Here is a 19671-nt window from a genome sequence, read left to right as displayed (position 1 = left end):
GTTGAGATTATGATCTGAAGTTGAAGTGGTCTGTGAATTATAAGGCATCTTTCACATCAAATCATCCAACTTGTCTCCAACCCCAGAATTGTGTGATCTAACCACACCCATTGATTGATTCAACATTTAGGGTAGGAGTGGGCTGTCAGCTCCATAATTTTAATGTAGGATGTGTGTGTGTATGCATACAAAAATATCACTCGCCCACTTAAAAGTAATGATTGTATTGTTACACACTTCAGACCGGTGGCAGCTAGCCGCCTCTGCCACGGGCAATGTGGGGTATGATTGATCGCTGTCGTTATACAGCCATCAGCACAGTTGGCTGGAATTCCAAACATGACAGGACTTAACCCCCACTTCTGCGCCTTTTCAATCATTACCCGTCGCCAACATTCGGGCAGAGGTCAGTGGTAACACTCGCAAATTGGTTTGCTTCTTGACACGAGGGGATTCGGAATGAGGTCTGTATATCCCTTTTTTTTTAAGGGATTGTACAGGTACTACAGTACTGGTTGAGGTGGGGATTCATGTTTTGAACATTCCTAGTGAGATAATGAAAAGCCTCATGAAATATGAAAGAGCATGTAATTTTAAGAAGGATTCAACGTTTATTTGATGAAAATTGGTTTTCAAATGGCTGAGATATCCAAAAAAGTGCTAATGATAAAAGGCGACATGCTACAACTTTATTAGGATCTCTTTGTTTTACCTTGTTTTTTGATACCTCAGCCATTTCAAAACCGATTTTCATCGAATAAACTTTTGATACCCCTTAGAACTGCATACTCTTTGACATCTCATAGAGTGATTTCTGAATATCTCACAAAACGTTAAAAGCCAAATCCTCACCTCGACCAGAACTGTACACACCCTTTAAACTCGACATCCATTGTAAATGTCCTAATTGCACTCCTGTGTGCAGGTTTTTAATCACATGAGTATCAATCATAACTTCAGGATTAGTGTGCTGGATCTTTGCTTTGGTTGTAATAGCAATAGTTTTGTTTGTTTCTTCATGTACATTGTAGCTGTTGCACCAAGACATCAGAGGGAACATTATTTCTAAAAATGATTCTATTTTCAGTATAGTTTTTTTTTTTCCATTCAGCTCCTTCCTTATTTTTCTGGACTTTTTGGGTCTAATGAGCTAGTAACTGTCATCATCCATGTTTTTTTCCATGATATTAATAATGATGATGTTAATAATGATAATGATGATGATAATAATGAAAATAATGATTAATGACAATGGTGATGGTAATAATGATAATGACAATAAATGTTGCAACAAACTTTAATACCATGTATCTTCTTACGTGAATAAAAAGATGAACAAAGACTGTGATGATGCAATGTAATCTGTTGACACCTTATACTGGAGAAATGCCACTAATAATAATAATAATAATAATAATAATAATAATAATGATAATGATAATGATAATGATAATGATAATGATAATGATAATGATAATGATAATGATAATGATAATGATAATGATAATAATGATAATAGTGATAACATTAATAATGATAATAATAATAATAATGACAATAATGATAATAATGATGATAATTATAATAATAATGATAATTATAATAATAATGATAATTATAATAATGATAATGATAATATAATAATAATAATAATAATAATAATAATGATAAAATGAATAATAAGGTCTTATATATCCAGGGTACTGTAAAACAAGGAATGTTGGCATTTAATTTCGTAAATTTTATGTACTCCAAGATTTGCGAAATTGAAATGCATGCGAATTTTTTTGTCTACACTATGCATTGAACGCCAGTAGCAATTCGCGAAAATTTCATGCCATGAAAATGGCCGTCGGCTCCAATTCGTGAAAATTTTGTGCAGCGAATACATTGTATATCATGTTTTACAGTACTTAATATAGCTTCTTCCAGGCCCTGCCACTGATATATGCTCCTAAAGAATACACCCATCTTTCTTTTGAATAATCATGTCGTGTTCATAATCTTATTCTTCTCACTGAGTTAGAAACATGAATTGTTTGACTATCACATTCATATTATTACAATTGTAGCGAGTAACAAATATGAAATTATGTACACTAACATTCTGCTGATGACACTCTTTAATCTGGTGGCACCTTTTAACAGACTCCATGGCAGGGTTCCCTGGGACGTGAGCTCTTGCAACAAACATGGCTGTCAAACCGAAGCGGCTTTGCCCATCGCTCAGCAGCATATGATAACAAATCAGTTCTGTGATGACTGCGAGGAAGAAATGGCATATTTATGAAAGAGAAGAACATTCTGCAACCTGATCAATTTATTACTGCCAAGTGCTGTCTGGTTTTACTGCTGTGTATTACAAGCTTAGTGCGAGAATTAAAGGTCTACATAATATGATAGGCTGGTGCTCACAGACGAAATAGGAGGTACACCAAGATTTTTTGCACCCTCTGATATGGACAGAAATATGTGGCTACAATGTAATTACTAAATCGCGGTATTTTGACAACCAATCTAGGCACTTTACATGTAGGCCCTATGTCTGAAATGTGAACTTAAATATGACCAGAGTATTAGAGACATTTCAATTTCACGTCTTAGACATGGACAGCGAGATAATGACATCATGTAAAAGAACTGTGCATGCTCCAGATTCTCCAGCATATCCAACACCAGAATCAAGAACGCGTCTTCTAAAGGATTTCACATCCTCCTAGATTCAGGACGTGAATAACATTGTTTGCGCGCCTATTGCCAGCCCACGTGAGGGGACGGGGTCTATCGTGAATGGCGTGCACTGAAAATAGAAATGAGCGATTGCAGCGCGGACGTAACGAGTGGACTGCAGCCATTTGGAACTGCTCTAGTACGAGAATGGCATCCTTGTCCACACAATCGAAAAGGTCCCTAATTCTTGCCCATCAACCCAGGAAGGCATCACAAACTTTTGGCAGGGTAATCACAGTGGGGATTTATGAGGCAACTCCTAGGAGGACCTCATGTGGTGTCCATCTTGCCGAAAATTGTCATTTGATAGGTTTTTTTTTTTCTAAAACCCCTCAGTTTATATTTTTTTAAAGCAATTCAGCCACCGAAAAATGACAGCATGTTTGGCAATACTCCGTAAACAATATTCAAAAGGGACTCAAATCGTCGTGGGCCCAAATCGATGGTGAAAGGTACTTGTCTGCACATCATTGGAGAGGCCTATTGATATTCCGTAGTTAACCCCTGAAGAGCATGTCAGGATGACAGAAACTCGCATCTGGGCAGACCAGAGTTTGATCACTTTTAAAATAAACTCCTGATTTTGATGGAAAAGATAAGGTACTGAAAGTAGTTAAAAAACAGTAGTTCTATTGATTCTTCAAGATTTCCTTCTCTCTGTACCCCCATCTCTTCTTCCTCTTTCTACTTCTACTGTCATTATACTGTACCTCTACAATGACTCTGGAAATAACAATATAGGCCCTACATGTGTAATGTTTGTGCACTACTATTGCTGAGCCACCAACGTTTTCATTGTCATCTAAAGATTACGATGACTCTACAAAGTTGCAACTTCTCAACAACTTCTTGAATAATGCCAGATTTATTCATCCGTTATTATTCCATGATTATAATTGTTGCACGCACTTCGATTCAAATTATCCATCGGGCAATGTAGAAGCATCCAGTACAGAGTAAACTGCCATGAAGTCCATTGTAAACACCTCCCGAGGTGCCATAAATCATAAATGTGGTACAGCTGTATGTTTTTATGTTAGCAATTCCCACTGGTACAGTATTTGTGTAATTGTATCTGAAATTGTAATGACTGATCACGGATGTACAGTGTATGCAGTGCAGTATACCACTTTAGTGTATATTCTGTGTTTGTGTCTCTGGCTGGACCAGATAAGGCGTATGAATTGCATTTCAGGCAAGCAGGAAGTGTTTCTGAGATGGAGGAGGACAGCTGGGGATAGGGTTTCAGAACTTGCTTACGATGTATGATAGTGTGTGATACCATGTCTTCTTTGTGCCTGCAACATCAAGCTGCACTGAATACTGAATATAAATTGCAGTTGAAATATTGCACAGTACAACTGTAGAAGCAATGCACATCTGTCAGCGTGCTCAGACTGTTCTACTCTGGAATACAACATTTTGTCCCTTTCTCATTATCATCACCCACCCAAAATTAATGTTTTCAAAAATTTGTATTTGTAGTGCGATTCAAAGTCTGCTATTATAGTTTTGTGTGTGGACACCAAAGAATTCATTTCTTCTGATCTGTAGATCTGTGATCAGCATCATGTTGCAAAAATCATTCCATTTGTGATTCTTTTTTAAACTGTCCAATATGTCTAATGCAGTGTGTGTGAATGGCACACAGTTAAAAAAAAACACCTTTCACTCTGTTTGTTTGTTTGTTTTGTTTTTAAATCCCATAATGCCACTCACCACACTACATGTAGGTTCACATATTAGGGTGCCTGGAGTCATGATCTGGCCATTTTTTAGGCACACACACTGAAAAAAACTGCCAGCAGCCTTCGATTGCAAAAGAATGATTTCTGTGGCCATGTGTGAATGGTTGTTTATTTAAAGTAAAACTGAGTTTTACTATGCAATTCAAAGACTGTCAATAACTCTTGCATGCGAATGGGCCTTTTGTGCACTGTCCACAGATTCATGTAAGGTGAAATATGGGTTCCGTTAGCTCCTTCTTGGGAATTGCATTTAGAGTGTACTTTCATATCCACTCACTTCGCTATGGGTCTTTGTTGTGGTCAGTTGCAAAAGGACTGTGAGAGGGCAGCTTGAAAATGTAAACAAAGTCCAGTGTGAATCACCGTTAATTGACCTCTGCTGGGGAATAGTAAACAAGAATAGTAAACAAGAACGAAGAGCTTCCATCTTATTAACCCCCAACGAGTAAAAGACGTTTTTATTGGTCATAGGATCCTCTGTCCGCCCCCTTGAAACCCAAGGTGATCTTTTTGTGTATAATACTCAGTATACCACAAGAATCAGTAACGCTATCTGGGTTTGTATTCACTCCATTACTCCCAGTGCGTAGTTGTGGTACCATTCTGACTTCATACTGGAATAGTGTGCATTCGGGATTGTTATATTCATGTGAATCTCGAAGGAAAGGCTTTGTTGTGCTCAGCGTATGCACATGAGTCCAGATTCATAATCTGGTCTTTGAGTCATTTTGTGTTTGGCACAATAGACATGGGATTTTGAATGAATGTGCACCAGCTTCTTTTGACGCCAGCGTTGTACATCATTTAAGTGGCGAAGAGGTCTGTACATCTCTAGTGAACTCAGTGGAAAATGCTACGATTGAGTCTACTTGGATCCTGGATCATAATCTTGTCATTTGGTCCTGTGTGTACACTTAGAAGGCTGCTGCGTTGAATGTTTCGCCGAGGAGTTATCTACTTGGTTTCGCTGAAAAAAATTATTTTTCTTGGGGGGGGGGGGGGGCTCTGCTTTGTTTGTGGTTCACAAGAAATGTTGTATTTGCAAAAAGACCATAGTCTTTCATTTGATTAGAATACTAGAATAGGTACCATACTGTTGTTGGGTTGTTGTTCTGACATACGCATGTAATGTACAAATGTATTTACACATGGATTTTCTAGTGGTGCAGTTGTGCAAAAGTGTACTGTCATCATTACACATGAGTGAAATTTCACGTCCTACGTGTATCATCCATCTGGTTCTAAACTTGGGGTGAATGTGTATAGAAAGCACTGTCACTGTCTAATCTGCACATGGGTGAATTGACCCCTGGCCAGGACCCTTTTCACATTGTACAATATTCATAATCAAGAAGTGGCTTTTGGGGAAAAAATGCAAAATGCATCAAAATGATACCCTGTCCCTTTTTACAACTGGAGCATTACAAATAATAATAAAAAAGATATTTTCAAATTGCTTCAAATGGCTACTTGGTAATGGATGAACTGAAAATGTGAGAGGTTATTGCTCTACTTGATTATACTGAATTTTGAAACATGGAAGATGTTAATTGTTGTAGTTCATCCAGAGCTGATATTGTGAATAAAAAGTGACTGTTTATCTACAAGGCTACATCAAATTTATCCTCTGTGATAAACATGCATGTGTCATGATTCATGATCGGAAAATTAAGAATAGAATTCAAATGTGAATGGCACTTTAAGATCACATTTTGCTCAGGAGTAAACAGCCTTGACTCCCTAAACCGAACCCATTAACCCTCATGCGATAAGTGTTTTTGCGATGAGGTTTTCCTTATATTCAAAACCTTAATATGAATCGACACGACTGGTGATGGGTCCACGCCCGTGATACCGGATACTGAAGTGGTATCATAGCAACAAGTCTCTAGTGTGACTCATAGCTCTCTTTCTTGGAAAAAGCATTCATTATGTGATTTTCACTATCAGGAAGGGGAGGGAGGTTGTGATGTTAAGGAGGAAGTGTTTTCCAGTTGTACACTGGAAAAACACAAAAAGTAAATGACCCCTTTCAGAACAAGAACTTGTCTCTGTAAGCATGTTTAGGAAACACATTTATTACTTTATGAGTTACTTTTGTTAACCCGTCGAGGACGAGTCCCGAGTTCTGAAAAATGAGGAATGTTTGCATGCATTTGAATTTCGCAAATTTCCCCAGAGCCAAAATTCATGAAATTAATGCATGCGCAAGTTCTTGTCTACACTATAGGTCCTATGCATTGAATGTTAGAGGCAACTCGCGAAAATTTTGTGCCGCGAAAATATTGTGTTTTGCAATATGCTTGGGGTAATTGCCTGGATATGGGGCAGGTGTCTATGGGAAATACGTGTTGTAGCAAAATCAAACGGACCTCAATGGGTTTAAGTGTGAAAGGAACCTGTGCCAATCACACTTCACAAATATATTTTTTCCAATTTTTACAGTTTTACATGATTCTGGATGTGCGCTGGAAAAAAAAAAGTCAATGACCCCTTTTACGGATTGGCATGAAAAAACTTGTCTCACAGCGTGTTTTAGAAACACATTTAAGATCCCATGCCAATCACACTTCACAAATGTATTTTTTCCCAATCCAGTTTTACGTGATTCTGGATGCATGTCTGCAATCTGATAGGCTTGGAAGGCGGGGGAGTCGGGGGGGACCATCTGATATTAACAACAAACAAGCAAACAAACAAAGATAACAAACCATAAGGGGTAGGAGTATCCATAATGAAGGTTTTGTTTTGCAAAAGACTTTCCTTTCTGGGCTCTTTACTCAATGACACTCCAGAAAACTCCAAACTTTATGTCAATGTGGATGTTAATCATTGTAAAACTACACCCTGTAGGCCTAGGATAGGCTGAACTGGGCACATATCAAACATACAACACATGTATGGTGTTTAGTGCATGTAGATTTGACAGTACAATCTGAATTGGTCATCAACCATCAAAATGTCCGTTCTGCTTGCCGGTTTGATTGGCACCATAGATTGAGAAATCTGTGTGTATTGATGCTTGGTTGACTGAGCCTGGATATGTACAGTATGTTCGCTCTCACTAAAATGACTGAATGCACTGTATGTACAGGCAATGACCACAGTAGAAGGAATCGGGACAACCTATACGGTGTTATGAAGAATGGACCATAGAAATGTGCCATCTGACGTGTCAATGCAGTAATGTGGAATAACTTTGGACTGATGGTCTTGGTCAGCGAAGCCTCATTTCATGCTCAAGTGATACATGTACATCTGTAGCAGTATATTCTTTGTATTGCCTTTTACTTTAAACCCCGAAGGGGGGTTGGGTGGGGTGGGGGGGGGGGGGGGGGGGGGGCGCAAGCTTGGCATACAATGTAGCTTGCTGTAGTGCATTAGAGTGATGTCAAGTGATACAGCCTTGTACATCTTATGACTCAAATGCAGGCCATGTTCCACTGAAGCACATGCCATATCAAATGCTAGTGCTACAATGTAAGTAGCCTCTAAGTTATTTCACTCACCATGCATTATGCCCAAATACCAAAGCCAGTTGACATCTAGATTTGCTAATTATATTGTAAGGTGCCATCATTGTGCTATAGAGGGCACTTTCCTCAGCTATAGTGTGAATTTTATACCAGTGAACATTATTGAAGTTTATAATGGTTTGCTTGTTTTTGTTTTTGTTTTTTTTTTATAACTGGTAACAGCTTTCACAAAATGAAGTTTTGTAACTTTGTGATTGGTTTGAAAGTGTGCTCAGGTGAAATACGTGAAGATGTGAAAGAATGTGTGAAAAACATGAATTCTCTGAACTGTTGTAACTACTGTACAGTAGTCAATAACTTCCCTAAGAATATTAATATGTACCATGTATATTCATTTCCTTGAGGTAATTCAGCAATGCTCGTATACTAGCAAGCATTAAAGCCCCCCTCCCCTTTCTTTTTCTTGGCGAGAGTTCAATGTACAAATTGTATGTAATTTTGATGGCCTATTTTCTGCCATTAAAAGCATGCGTAAGATTGATTAATTGTACAGTGCACGGGTTTGATTTGAATATTCCATCATGTTTTGCAGGGTGCTGAATACTGGGTGCATGTCCACAGCCTGTCAAGTCAGAACGAGGGCGGAATACTGGACGTTGATGATGTCGTGTGCGATGTCGTAGACGACCGGGAAAAGGTAAGAGCCCAGAGCAACTTAGGCTTTACCCCAATTGAAGCAGCTTGATCTGCAGGAATTAAGAGATGACTTGGAGTCCAGGGGGTTGATTTCAGAATAAACTTGCCCCAGACTCTCCCCCTGATACGAGCAGGAATTCCTGCCACTAGGTTGCCCATGACGAGCATCTGAACTTCCCCCCCATGCCATTGACCTTTTCTTATCACTTCCCTGTCATTTTCTCATGGATTTGGTGGAAGGACTTAACTCAAATGACTTCTGCGTTTAGATTTAATTCACATCGCCTAACACTGGTGTGCAACCCAATCCTCCAATTTATATTCATGTAAATCTGTTGTTCAATTTCTCTCTCCAAGCAAATATCTTCCTTATCAATGTCATCCTCATCATCATCATCATCATCATCATCATCATCATCATCAACATCAACATCAACATCAACATCTTCAGTATAATTTTCACCATTGCTGTCAAATGTCATAAAAATGTCATCATCATTATTATTGTATGTGTCATTGGCTGTGATCATTATCTCCATCATCATCATCATCATGATTTCCTTATAATTTTTGTTGTTTGTCATCGCCCAGATAGTAATATCTGTTGTTGTAATTGACAATTCACTGATAGTTGATACGTGTGGTTCCTATTAATTTTGTTATTGCGCTGCATGGGAAAGGTGCTCTTGTAGTAAGGTAAAAGTTGAGGAGCTAAAGTAGGTACCCTCATGGACTCCGAGACTAAGTTACGACCTGGTGGCGACTGAAGTCTTGCTGGTTGCGGAGATGTCTCGGTAACTTCTCCTGGAAACTAGCTGGGTCTGGTGGGAGTCACTGGAGAATCAAATTTGTTCAATTTTATTCAGAAACTTTTCCTAGACTCCAGCTGGTCTTGGAGATATCTGTGCGACATCTCTGTGACATCCCCTTTATAGTTGTGGCTGCATTGTGGAGACTGATGTAAGCGATGACTCTGAGACGTGTCTGCAACCTTGTGGAGACGCCATGGCATGCTATTGGTGCCGATGTAGAAACGTTGCGGATATGTGTCCGCAACTGCTCTAGGAAGACTTCTCAGAGATGTCACGGTGACGTCCCTGCGATTTCCGGGCAAATACTTTTTCAGCTTGTTGGGAGACGTCTTGGATGTCGCCCTGGAGTCGCTTTCTAGGCGAGAGCGCAAGCCATGTTTTGATCCTTCGAGTTGCACGAGTGGCCGCAACTGATCAGTCATGGCAGTTGAGGCAATGTCTTCTCCATTGAGATAGGCCTCTAACTCTCAATGCTGTGCAAGTATGTGTAGTCACATAGGGAAAATGATCTTCACAGTATAAAACTACCTTCTTTCTGGCCTACCATGGCTGTCATCACACATAGAGGTACCACACCCTCCTAATTGTTGCCCTGAACTTCTTCATCTTGCAGAAATTCTCGATCATGACTCCTTAAATAAACCAGCGACAGGGAGACTGCATTTATTCCTTGTTTTTGTTTATACTGCTTTCTCATTTTTTCTGTTCTTTTGTGTCGTTTTGTTTTGCATTGGTCTAGGCCTATATCCTTCAACAAGGTCTGTACTGCTGCTCCCTGGAGATTAGTCAATGAGCCGTTACATTTCGCTTGTGATCAATCATAAGTCTAAAGCATCATTTGCTGTGGAGTCGTGACTGCCTGAGCTCCCTAACATGCCCCCCAGCAATCTTAAAGAAAAAAAAAAATCCCCATTTAAGCCCATTTACAGTTACAATGGAAATTAAAAAGTATTAGAAATTATGTCTCTTTTAGCTGTCCTAGTGTGGGAATATTTTTGTGACAAAGTATAGGAGTAAAAGATGTTTAATTCTTCTTTAAATAAGAATTGTGAAAATCAATGTTGTTGCAGCTCCAAGATCGTAGCTATCAATGTATATAAACACAGACAAAAATGACATGTGCAATAAGTTCACTTTACTACATATATACATGTACCACCAAGACATTTTCAATTGGAGTTCAACCAAGACAACTGTACAAATTGTTCAAAAGCCCCGCCCGTATCATAGTACAGAGCAGTTTACTCAAATTAAGTGGTATAATTTGTCAAAATGTTTGCCCTCTGAAGAAACGGCCTAGTTTGCAGTAATTTATGGTGCATTTAGTAGTCTCTGGACGAGCTATTAGATACCCCAAGTGATGTCATTTTCAGGGCAATGAAGTAATGTTTCTGTCATCATATTGTAAACTGAAATGAAAATGCCAGGGCAGGATGTGATTGGAGAAGCAATGATTAATGGTGTATTCTTGGTGTAGAAACTTTTGTGGCTTGTCATTTCACTATTTTTTATGAAATACAATTGTCCCTGATATTAAAGATACATGATGTATCTCCCATGATGTGCTGTTTGAAATAGGGTTGGATCACAGAAAGTTATAATGTCATGGCACTTAGAAGAACAAATTTTCTCTCATGTTCCTGAATAGGTATCAGCTATAAAGGGTCCTGTATTTTTGTTCGGCAGATGTCCATTAATTTTATGCTCTTTGTTCCCTCGACTAGTGGTCTAGTGGTTTTGAAGCACCAAGAATCTATGAATTTACCCACGTGAGGATGCTACAGATATTGGTTCCTAATGACTGACTATTCAGACATGTTAATCAAGGGGGAGGGAGGAGGTCTGATGAATGTCATTCTCTCTGAAGAATTGATATTTGCTGTTTTGCAAAGATTTAATTAATTATGACAATGAAGATGGAAAAAAAAATCATGGCCATCCAAATTAAAAAAGGAAAGAAACTGATTTTTGTATTTAATTCGGAAAGGGATACAGTCAGTGCTTGGTAGTTTTAGTTAAACTTGGCAGTGATGAAGCTATAAAATTGACTCTTGGTGATGCTATCAAAATGAGATGAGAAGGGGGAGGGGAAGATGGAGAAATATCCCGGCCCATAGTGCCGTAAATAAATGAATGGAGATCAACTCATGGCCCGTCGTAATTGGGGTCATTGCCGGTAATTGGGCTCATTATGCCCTCTGAGGAATCCTTCATTGGTGCACTCCATATTCCATTCATTAAACCCTCCCCGAGTTCAGATGCTCGTCATGGGCAAACTAGTGGCAGGAATTCCTGCTCCTATCAGGGGGAGAGTCTGGGGCAAGTTCGTAAATCAATAAAATCTTTCAGGATTGCATCTCTACCACTCTGCCAGCCGGCCAGCCAGCCAGCCAGCTTGCCGACCATTTAAGCGGTCCGCCCCTGTCTGGCCCGAAATTTGGTTCAAATTGACAGATTCATTTCCTACCTGGGTTCACCTGTCTCCGCCCTGATTTTTAAGTAAGTCAGCGTATCCCTCATTTTCTATTCGTTCACTCATTGCCAGCAGCGATATGGGGGGGGGGGGGGGGGGGGGATGGATTAGTCATGTTCAAAAGTGTATCTAGGGATTGCAGAATTCGGTAGAGATTGGGTTAAGGAACCGCCTTTATTATTGCATAGCACTTCCTGTTGGGGATATAATGTAACATTAAGGCATATCATTTGGTGCAAAAGTTGAGCAATCCTGGTGGTTGTGTGAGAATGCTTCCTTTCCTGAGGATGGTTGAAAAGTACTCATGCTTTTTACATATATGTACAAGTACAGTGCTGTGTGTGGAGTTGCCTGTTGTAGATAGTGTCCGTCTATAAACTCTGTATGCAGCCATTTTATTGTAATTCAGAGCACAGGGTACACCATTGGACCACGGAATGAACTGAGTACTCTTTGTCTAGAGTGGATAATGACGCTCAATGATGTTGGTGTAACTTTTTAAGCCCTTCTCATGAGTATCTGCTCCATAATATTAAAGTTTTCCTTGTAGAAGGGCAGTCCTAGCTACATGTGTATATGAGACATGCTCTTTTCTCACTGCAACATTTGTTCTCTGTGTTTTCAGAGATGGAGAAAGAATTTATTAATTATGCCATGAGAAGACTTGATTGAACTACAAACATATTATCAGCTCTGTAGGTTGCCCAAGTTATGCTCAGTATGGCTGCATAGAGTTGTATGCAGCTGCCATTTCTGCTTTACCATGTGTGCCTTCTTGAATTAACAAGAAAAAAATAAAGGCAAATGAAACAGACAAAATGATATTTTTGCACACACGATGTACACTTAGTATGAAGTGTATTTTGAGATCTGCAATGTTGTATACTTCAAATACTATCGATTACAATGGTATGAAAGAAAGGATTTGACCAGAGGTGCATCAGTGTAGGAGAATCACATTTCTGTACTTTTCATTGGCTGTACAAAATATGGTGCAGAGAAGAACAACCCCGGTTTTCTTTTTTTCTTTGTGGTGCAGCCAATGTATATTTTGATAAAAAAAGAGGGAAAAATGGAAGAAGACCTTGTTAAGTGAAGATTGGTGACGTGAGGTCTTTATGATTACTCCCTGGAGGCGTGTTTACCAGTTCAGGGTGTGTTGAGTTGTGGTAGCATCTCTACCCTGTGACATGCAGCATTGTTGCAAATTTGTGCCCAAGGTGTGTATAGAATTTTAATAGAAACATGATCCTTCCGTAGGTGTGGCTGGAAGATGAGGGAGGATTCTTCCCTAACCCTTGACCTTTGCTTGACCTCGGCTGCCCCCTGACCAATCAGAGTCTCCTGGGATACCAATTAATCCCTCAACCTCTAGTGAAGTGTTGTTATGGCAATCGTAAATGTTGGTAAATTGGGCGAGCTCAAGATTCTAACAAGTTGCTGATTTGGTGTTTGGAATTCAGTCACACGCATCTCTGCCAAGTTTGTGTCACTCAAAAAACTGGAGGAACACACAACTCAAGCATATAAACAAAAACCAAACATACCACAATCACCCTCTTTCCTACTGAAGTATTACAAGTGCTTTAACTTTTTCTCTTTCTACTTTATGTACTTCCGTTCTCTGTCCTGTTTGAATCTAGATGGTAATTCAAGGAAACTTTTTCTCTTACTCCATGTAATTCCATTCTCTTACTCTATGTAATTCTGTTCTCTGTACTGTATTAATCTAGATAGTAATTCAAGGAAACTAGTTGGAAAAAAAAAGTGATTGAAAAATCTTAATTTGTAGGGAATGTGAGGAGAAAATGAGTTGCATTTGATTTGAAAAGATGCAAGGATGGGTGTTCAAATCTCAAGCAGACATTTTTTGTCAGCTCAGCTAAATTTAAACTCTGTAATCTTATGAATGCAGATGTACACTCGGCATTTGTATCACAACTGAATAAGAATACTGTATACGCTATACATGTATATTTCGCGGGGGTTTTATTTTCGTGAATTTCGCGAGTCCGGAGCTATTCGCGAAATTAACAACACGCGAAAATATTACCTTCCAAAAGGAATCCCTTGCCTTGATGATACGAACATTTCAGTACTAGTATACCATGTCACGACTTACCGAACAGACCATACTGACTATTAAAAGCTTGTTTACGCACGTTCACGTCTACCATGAATACTGTAGAGAGCCAATCCATTATCGCAAGGGGACCACTCATCAGAAATCTAGCGCGATGGACTTAACCACTTCAAAAATGTTGAATTCTAACTTACTAGTTCGCAGAGTTTGGTAAGTTTTTTTCATGCAGTGTATAACTACACTGTAGTATCATTCTTATTTGCTAGTAAGTTGAAAATTTACACTTTCTTTGCCACTTCATATTTTCTCTGGTCCCCCAATCGCGAATTTAACCACTCGCGAAAATGTGTGACAGCGGTAATTCGCGAAAATTTATGTACGCGAAAATTATAGCGTATACAGTAGTCCTCATGATTTTAATGCATTCTCAGCACTCAAACATATAAGCCTAGTTACAAATAGATGATCTGTAAAATCCATTGTTTCTTGCAATAGAACACCACGCACACTTGAACTAAGCAACTGTAACATGTGCCTGCAACTTCTGAGCCAATGACAGATACCAGTGCCAAAGAGGCCTTTGCGTGTATGGGGAATGATAGATAATACACACAAGTTGAGGCTTTACACTCAGATCCATCTTTGTGACTTGTGACAAGGCAAGAATTAAAGGTAGAAGAAAGGAATTGATAATGAAGGGACGAAAATAAATATTGGTAGGGGCCTGTTGATTGCGTGACTGTCTTTCTGGTGATGGGGAATGGCATTTTCTTTAGCTGTAGAGAAGAATTTCTATCCTATTCTTTCCCCCCCCCCCCCCCTGTATTGGTCTTGAGAGTGTGTATAATGTGAGCTGTCGCCAGTGACAGGGTAGCCGCCTGTGTTTTGATACAGGCTGCCAACATACTGTCATCACCACTTCTTGGTGTCCCCTAGGCCAGCCGCCACGGAGGGCTTGCAGGTGACCCCAAGTGGCCCCACTTATACCAAACCGGGGGACCTCGCCCCGAAAATGCCTCTTTCGCTGGCCGCTTGGTGGTAAACAGTCATCGATTTGTGCGCGTCAGGCTCCAAATGCTCTTCAACAGCCTTCGTTTCCTTGAAGGTTGGGGGGGGGGGGGGTGAGGTGGGACTGGTAAAGATGTAAACTACTATGTATGCAGTGTTTACTGTGATGGACAAACATTTACGAAAAGCTACATGTAGGCCTACAATGTTGTAGGCCTACACTCTGTATTGTAGAAATTTATACTGCTCCTTAGTAACATTCCAATTTTGTTCACGTACATCATGATCTTAGATAACATGTATCACTATCACTAGTAGTACATGTTAGGATTGTTAAATTTTATTTTATTGTACTTTTTTATCTCTCTTTATTATTATTATTTCATTTAGTTTTTCATGTAGGCCCTATCATTTTTTTTCTTTAGTTGCTTGATTATTTATTAATCTTTTTACACAAAAATATTCCCAAAGTGAAGAGCATTTCCCACTCGCCCATTGATGTTGCACCAATACTTGCTAGTCTATCCGAGGGCTCCCCCCCCCCCCCCCCACTTGTGGGTGGGTTAGGGCTGGGAAACGAGGCTAAATGTCTACCAATTACTCTGAACTGTAGCTTTTTCTGGACCATGAATGTCAGGACATGCAGGTTGTCTTCCAGTTAGGAACAAGGAATCAACCCCGTAGGGAATGTCCTACTTTGTATAAATTGTGCCCTCATGCACACTGTACCTGCCACATATGGCATTATTGACTGAGCAAATATTTGATCAAGTGGCCCCCAAAACCATAGGTATGCCAAATATTAGCCCAGGATTGAACTCTTGGTTTACCGCTCCCAGGTGATGCGCAAGCTGTATCTAGACTTTTCATCCGTAGGTGGTGGTCCTACACTTCTCAAAGTGTTTCACCTCTAATGGCCTATTAATGCGTTGCAAGACTGACATTCATGTGCCCAGTGCATGGTATGTGTTTACCAGGCAGGGCTCGCTCATTTGTGCCACAAATTGCAACATCTCCTGTTCCCTGTTCAGTCCAGTTGGGTGGAAGGTCACATGTGGAACTGGGAAACACTCCATCTGTTCCTATCCTGTTACATCGAATTAAAGCGCTGCCCGCCTTGTACATAACATGATATTCTTGTAGATGGGCAATTTGTCTTTTGAGGACTGTGAACCAATTCCGGCCCCATATTAATGTGAATCATGGATTCCAGATGCATCCATTTCCTGAGTAGATGTTGTTTGAAGTAGAGAATAAATCCTTCACACCCCCCCCCCCCCTCCCATCCAGGCCATTTGTCATAATGTTTGGCTGCCCGTCCCCAAGAAGAATAGTACAATCTGTTCCCTGTTTTGTACAAATCACTTTAATATGCCAGATTAGTGTGAGTATGAAGAATCATCTTTAAAACATTAAAGGCATAATTTACCATTTGCAGATGAAACAAAAATCCAGCATTAGTGCTTTAAAATAGTTCCAAAATATGAGTTTGGGATAGAAACAATCACCGTAAAAATGTGAATCCGTATAATCAATGTTAAGTATTTTTAAATGCACAAAATGTAAACAGTAGTTATAATAAAAATGTTGCCAGACTAAACCGTCTACAGTTATGGTTTAATGAGAAAAATACTGATATCTCCTTATATTTTAGGCTTTATTGCAGAAATGTTATATGGTAGGATGTTTTGTGATACAACGGACCTACACATATGCATCCAATGTGATATCTTGAACATTTTTTAAATCACTGTTCACAAAGGTAAACAAGACCTTTAATCACAAAATGTTTTATTTTCCTCAAGCGTAACACTGCTAATGAGCTTTAAAGTGCATTTAGGCCTACATAATTTCATATTTATCTGGACTCTGTCTTATGATGTGCAAAATCATATTGAATTTGTGTGATTAAACTCCTCTCAGATGTATTATTGTAAGGCATTTGCTAAAATCTCTCAAATTATGAGTGTATGGCAGTGTCAAAGATAAAAAAGAGGAAGTTTCTTCTTGGTTCAATTAGGACACTATAAGGGATTTCATATAATAAGTTGTTGTCAAATTGAACCTGTGGGTACAGTTTCCCTTTAAGTGTAAAGAGCCAGCAGGATGAATATTCTGTCTTCTAAACCCAATGCAAAGAAGAAGAAGAAAAAAAGATTTACATCACGTGCGTTGACTTTCTTGCCTGGGGAAAGCAATTGACTTAGTGCCTGAATAATTGGAGTAATTGAAATGACCAGGGAGCAAATTTGCCGCTTGCTGTACAGGAGGAAGGTAAAGCCCACTACTTCTTGCGGGCTGACTCGTGAGATATGTGGAGCTCAGCCAGTTGTACATTTCTACATGTTGGCTTGCAGCAAGTATTGCAGGGGCATACTGTCTTTTGGGAGAAATTAACTAGGTCAATTTTGTGTGTGTGTGTGTGTGTGTGTGTGTGTGTGTGTGTGTGTATGTGTGTGTGTGTGTGTGTGTGTGTGAGTGTGTGTGTGTGTGTGAGTGTGTTTGTGTGTGTGGTTGTGTTATTATTGTTGTTGTTGACAAGGTCAGAAATAGATGGGTCACCCACTTTGTGTCTGTGTGCCTCTGTATAAAGGACACGGAGGCATCTGCTTTAATAATGATCCAGTAGTGATCAAAGGCCAAAATGGTTCTGAATAATGGAAATGAAGCAGTGCTTTAATATGTAGGAGCAATCTAATCCAATGATTGTACAGGCCATCTCCAGTCAATTCATCTTAATAAGAAAGACTGTCTTCAAATTGATAATTTATAGTGTATTTGGTGACCTTGTCATTTCAACAGAGACAGAGTCAAATTCTATTTCTAGCTTTAAACATTGCAGAAAGATGATCATAAAGTAAGGTTTGTTGTACTTACAGTGTATGTCTTAATATGGCTGTCTTTCTGTTCTTCCTCTCCCCTGCCATACAAGAGGCCCATCTTGCCTTGATATTTTTAAAAGATATATTGTAAAGAGCAAACCCTGAACCATAAAGGGAGTTGTTTTCTTGGATGAATTATTCAACTCTGAAGACGTGTAATTGTCTCCAAATAATGCTGACCAGAGAGATGTGTGAACATTTGTTTCTAGGCATCTCCCTTTGCCAGATAAAAGCCTGGTTGTGATGCAAATTATTAGATAATCATTGCGCAAAAATATGACTCAAGACCTTTTGAAGATAACGCGGAAAGAAACAAATGACGTAGGCTAAATGCTGTGAATGATATGAATGTTAATATTGCAAATTATGCCATTAAGCGATGATAACACCAGAAACTGGATTGAGGCCTTTCAGAGACTATATATGATGAAAAATACAGACAAATCGAAATTAATAACATCATTTCTATCAGTGGGATAACATCCACAAACATTCATGAATGTAGGTAATTGATTGGTAATGACAACTTGTTACAGGTGTAGCGTCATACAAGGGGGTGGGGATAGGGGAGGGGGGCATTGATTGGGCACATTGCAACTTGCCGTGTTGAATGTTCGGGGATAGTATTTGAAGGGCAAAGAAAGACTGAATGACTTGCAGAAGGGACTACAAGACTCTTGCAGCGTTGAATTGTCCCAAGTATGAGGTCTGGCTTCATAATGTGGGAAAATTACAGTGGTTTTGGCATAGACGAATACACAAACACACCATCATTGGGTGACATGACGCTAAAACATTGCGAGGGATCTTTGTCAGCATCTAATGTTGGGAGCTGATTGATTGTCAAAACAGTGATCTGCACTGGCTGTCTCTCAACTCTCCTATCCAAATATACACAACAGCCTCCCGTTATTTCTTTTTTCTTTCATACAGAAAAAAGGGCAATTGGGTATCAGTGGAAATCAATAGTGAATGGGGATGAAGGAAGGGAGAAGAAGGAGGAGAGGGAGGAGGAAGAAGAGGAAAAGCAGGAGGAAGAAGCAGAAAGCCCTTTTACTCACTCTGACTTAAAGGACAAGTTCACCTTCATAGACATGTGGGTTGAGTGAATGCAGCAATATTAGTAGAACACATCAATGAGAGTTTGAGCAAAATCGGACAATCCGTTAAAAAGTTATGAATTTTTGAAGTTTCTGCTCAGTCACGGCTGGATGAAAAGACTACTATAGCTTGTGATGTCACATGAGTACAACGATATAAAGAAGGAATAAAGAAAATTCAACATATTTCCATTTTTCTCCCATAACAAAACAACACTCGACTTCTCTCTTTCAGATGGCAGGGGGAATTATATTACCCTTAACATACGTCAGTAGCAAGTCGAAGAACTGTGCACTTTATTCAAAAAGTGAATTTCTCTTTTTATTTTCCTTATGTACGCATGTGACATCATACACTGTAGTAGTCTTCTCTTCTAGCAGTGACTGCGCAGATACATAAAATATTCGTAACTTTTGAACGGATTGTCCAATTTTCCTCAAACTTTCAGTGATGTGTTCTACTATATTGCTGCATTCTCTCAATCCTTATGTCTGTGAAGGTGGACTTGTCCTTTAATTGTTCAGACTTTGTGGCTTTACTGAATTACTCCATTTTCTTGCCTCATTTTACACAAATATGATGCCAGTGATATAATACCATCTAGTATTTGATCTAATAGTAGTACATGTATTAGTAATGATAATGATGATACTTATAATGAC

General features: G+C 39.3%; 1 protein-coding gene across 1 annotated transcript in view; it reads left to right on the top strand.

Moving 5' to 3' along the window:
• LOC139737029 (partitioning defective 3 homolog) overlaps positions 1–19671 on the top strand; it is a 100589-nt gene that overhangs the window by 28205 nt on the left and 52713 nt on the right. The window contains exon 2 of the mRNA XM_071647708.1: positions 8547–8651. Coding sequence (XP_071503809.1) covers positions 8547–8651 — 105 coding nt within the window. The remainder of the gene's footprint in view (positions 1–8546; positions 8652–19671) is intronic.

The sequence above is a fragment of the Diadema antillarum genome, unplaced genomic scaffold (genome assembly GCF_040938485.1).
Source record: "Diadema antillarum isolate AM-2024a unplaced genomic scaffold, OU_Dant_1.0 seq00000676_RagTag, whole genome shotgun sequence".
Taxonomy (NCBI): domain Eukaryota; kingdom Metazoa; phylum Echinodermata; class Echinoidea; order Diadematoida; family Diadematidae; genus Diadema; species Diadema antillarum.
This window is presented reverse-complemented; position numbering and strand designations above follow the sequence as displayed.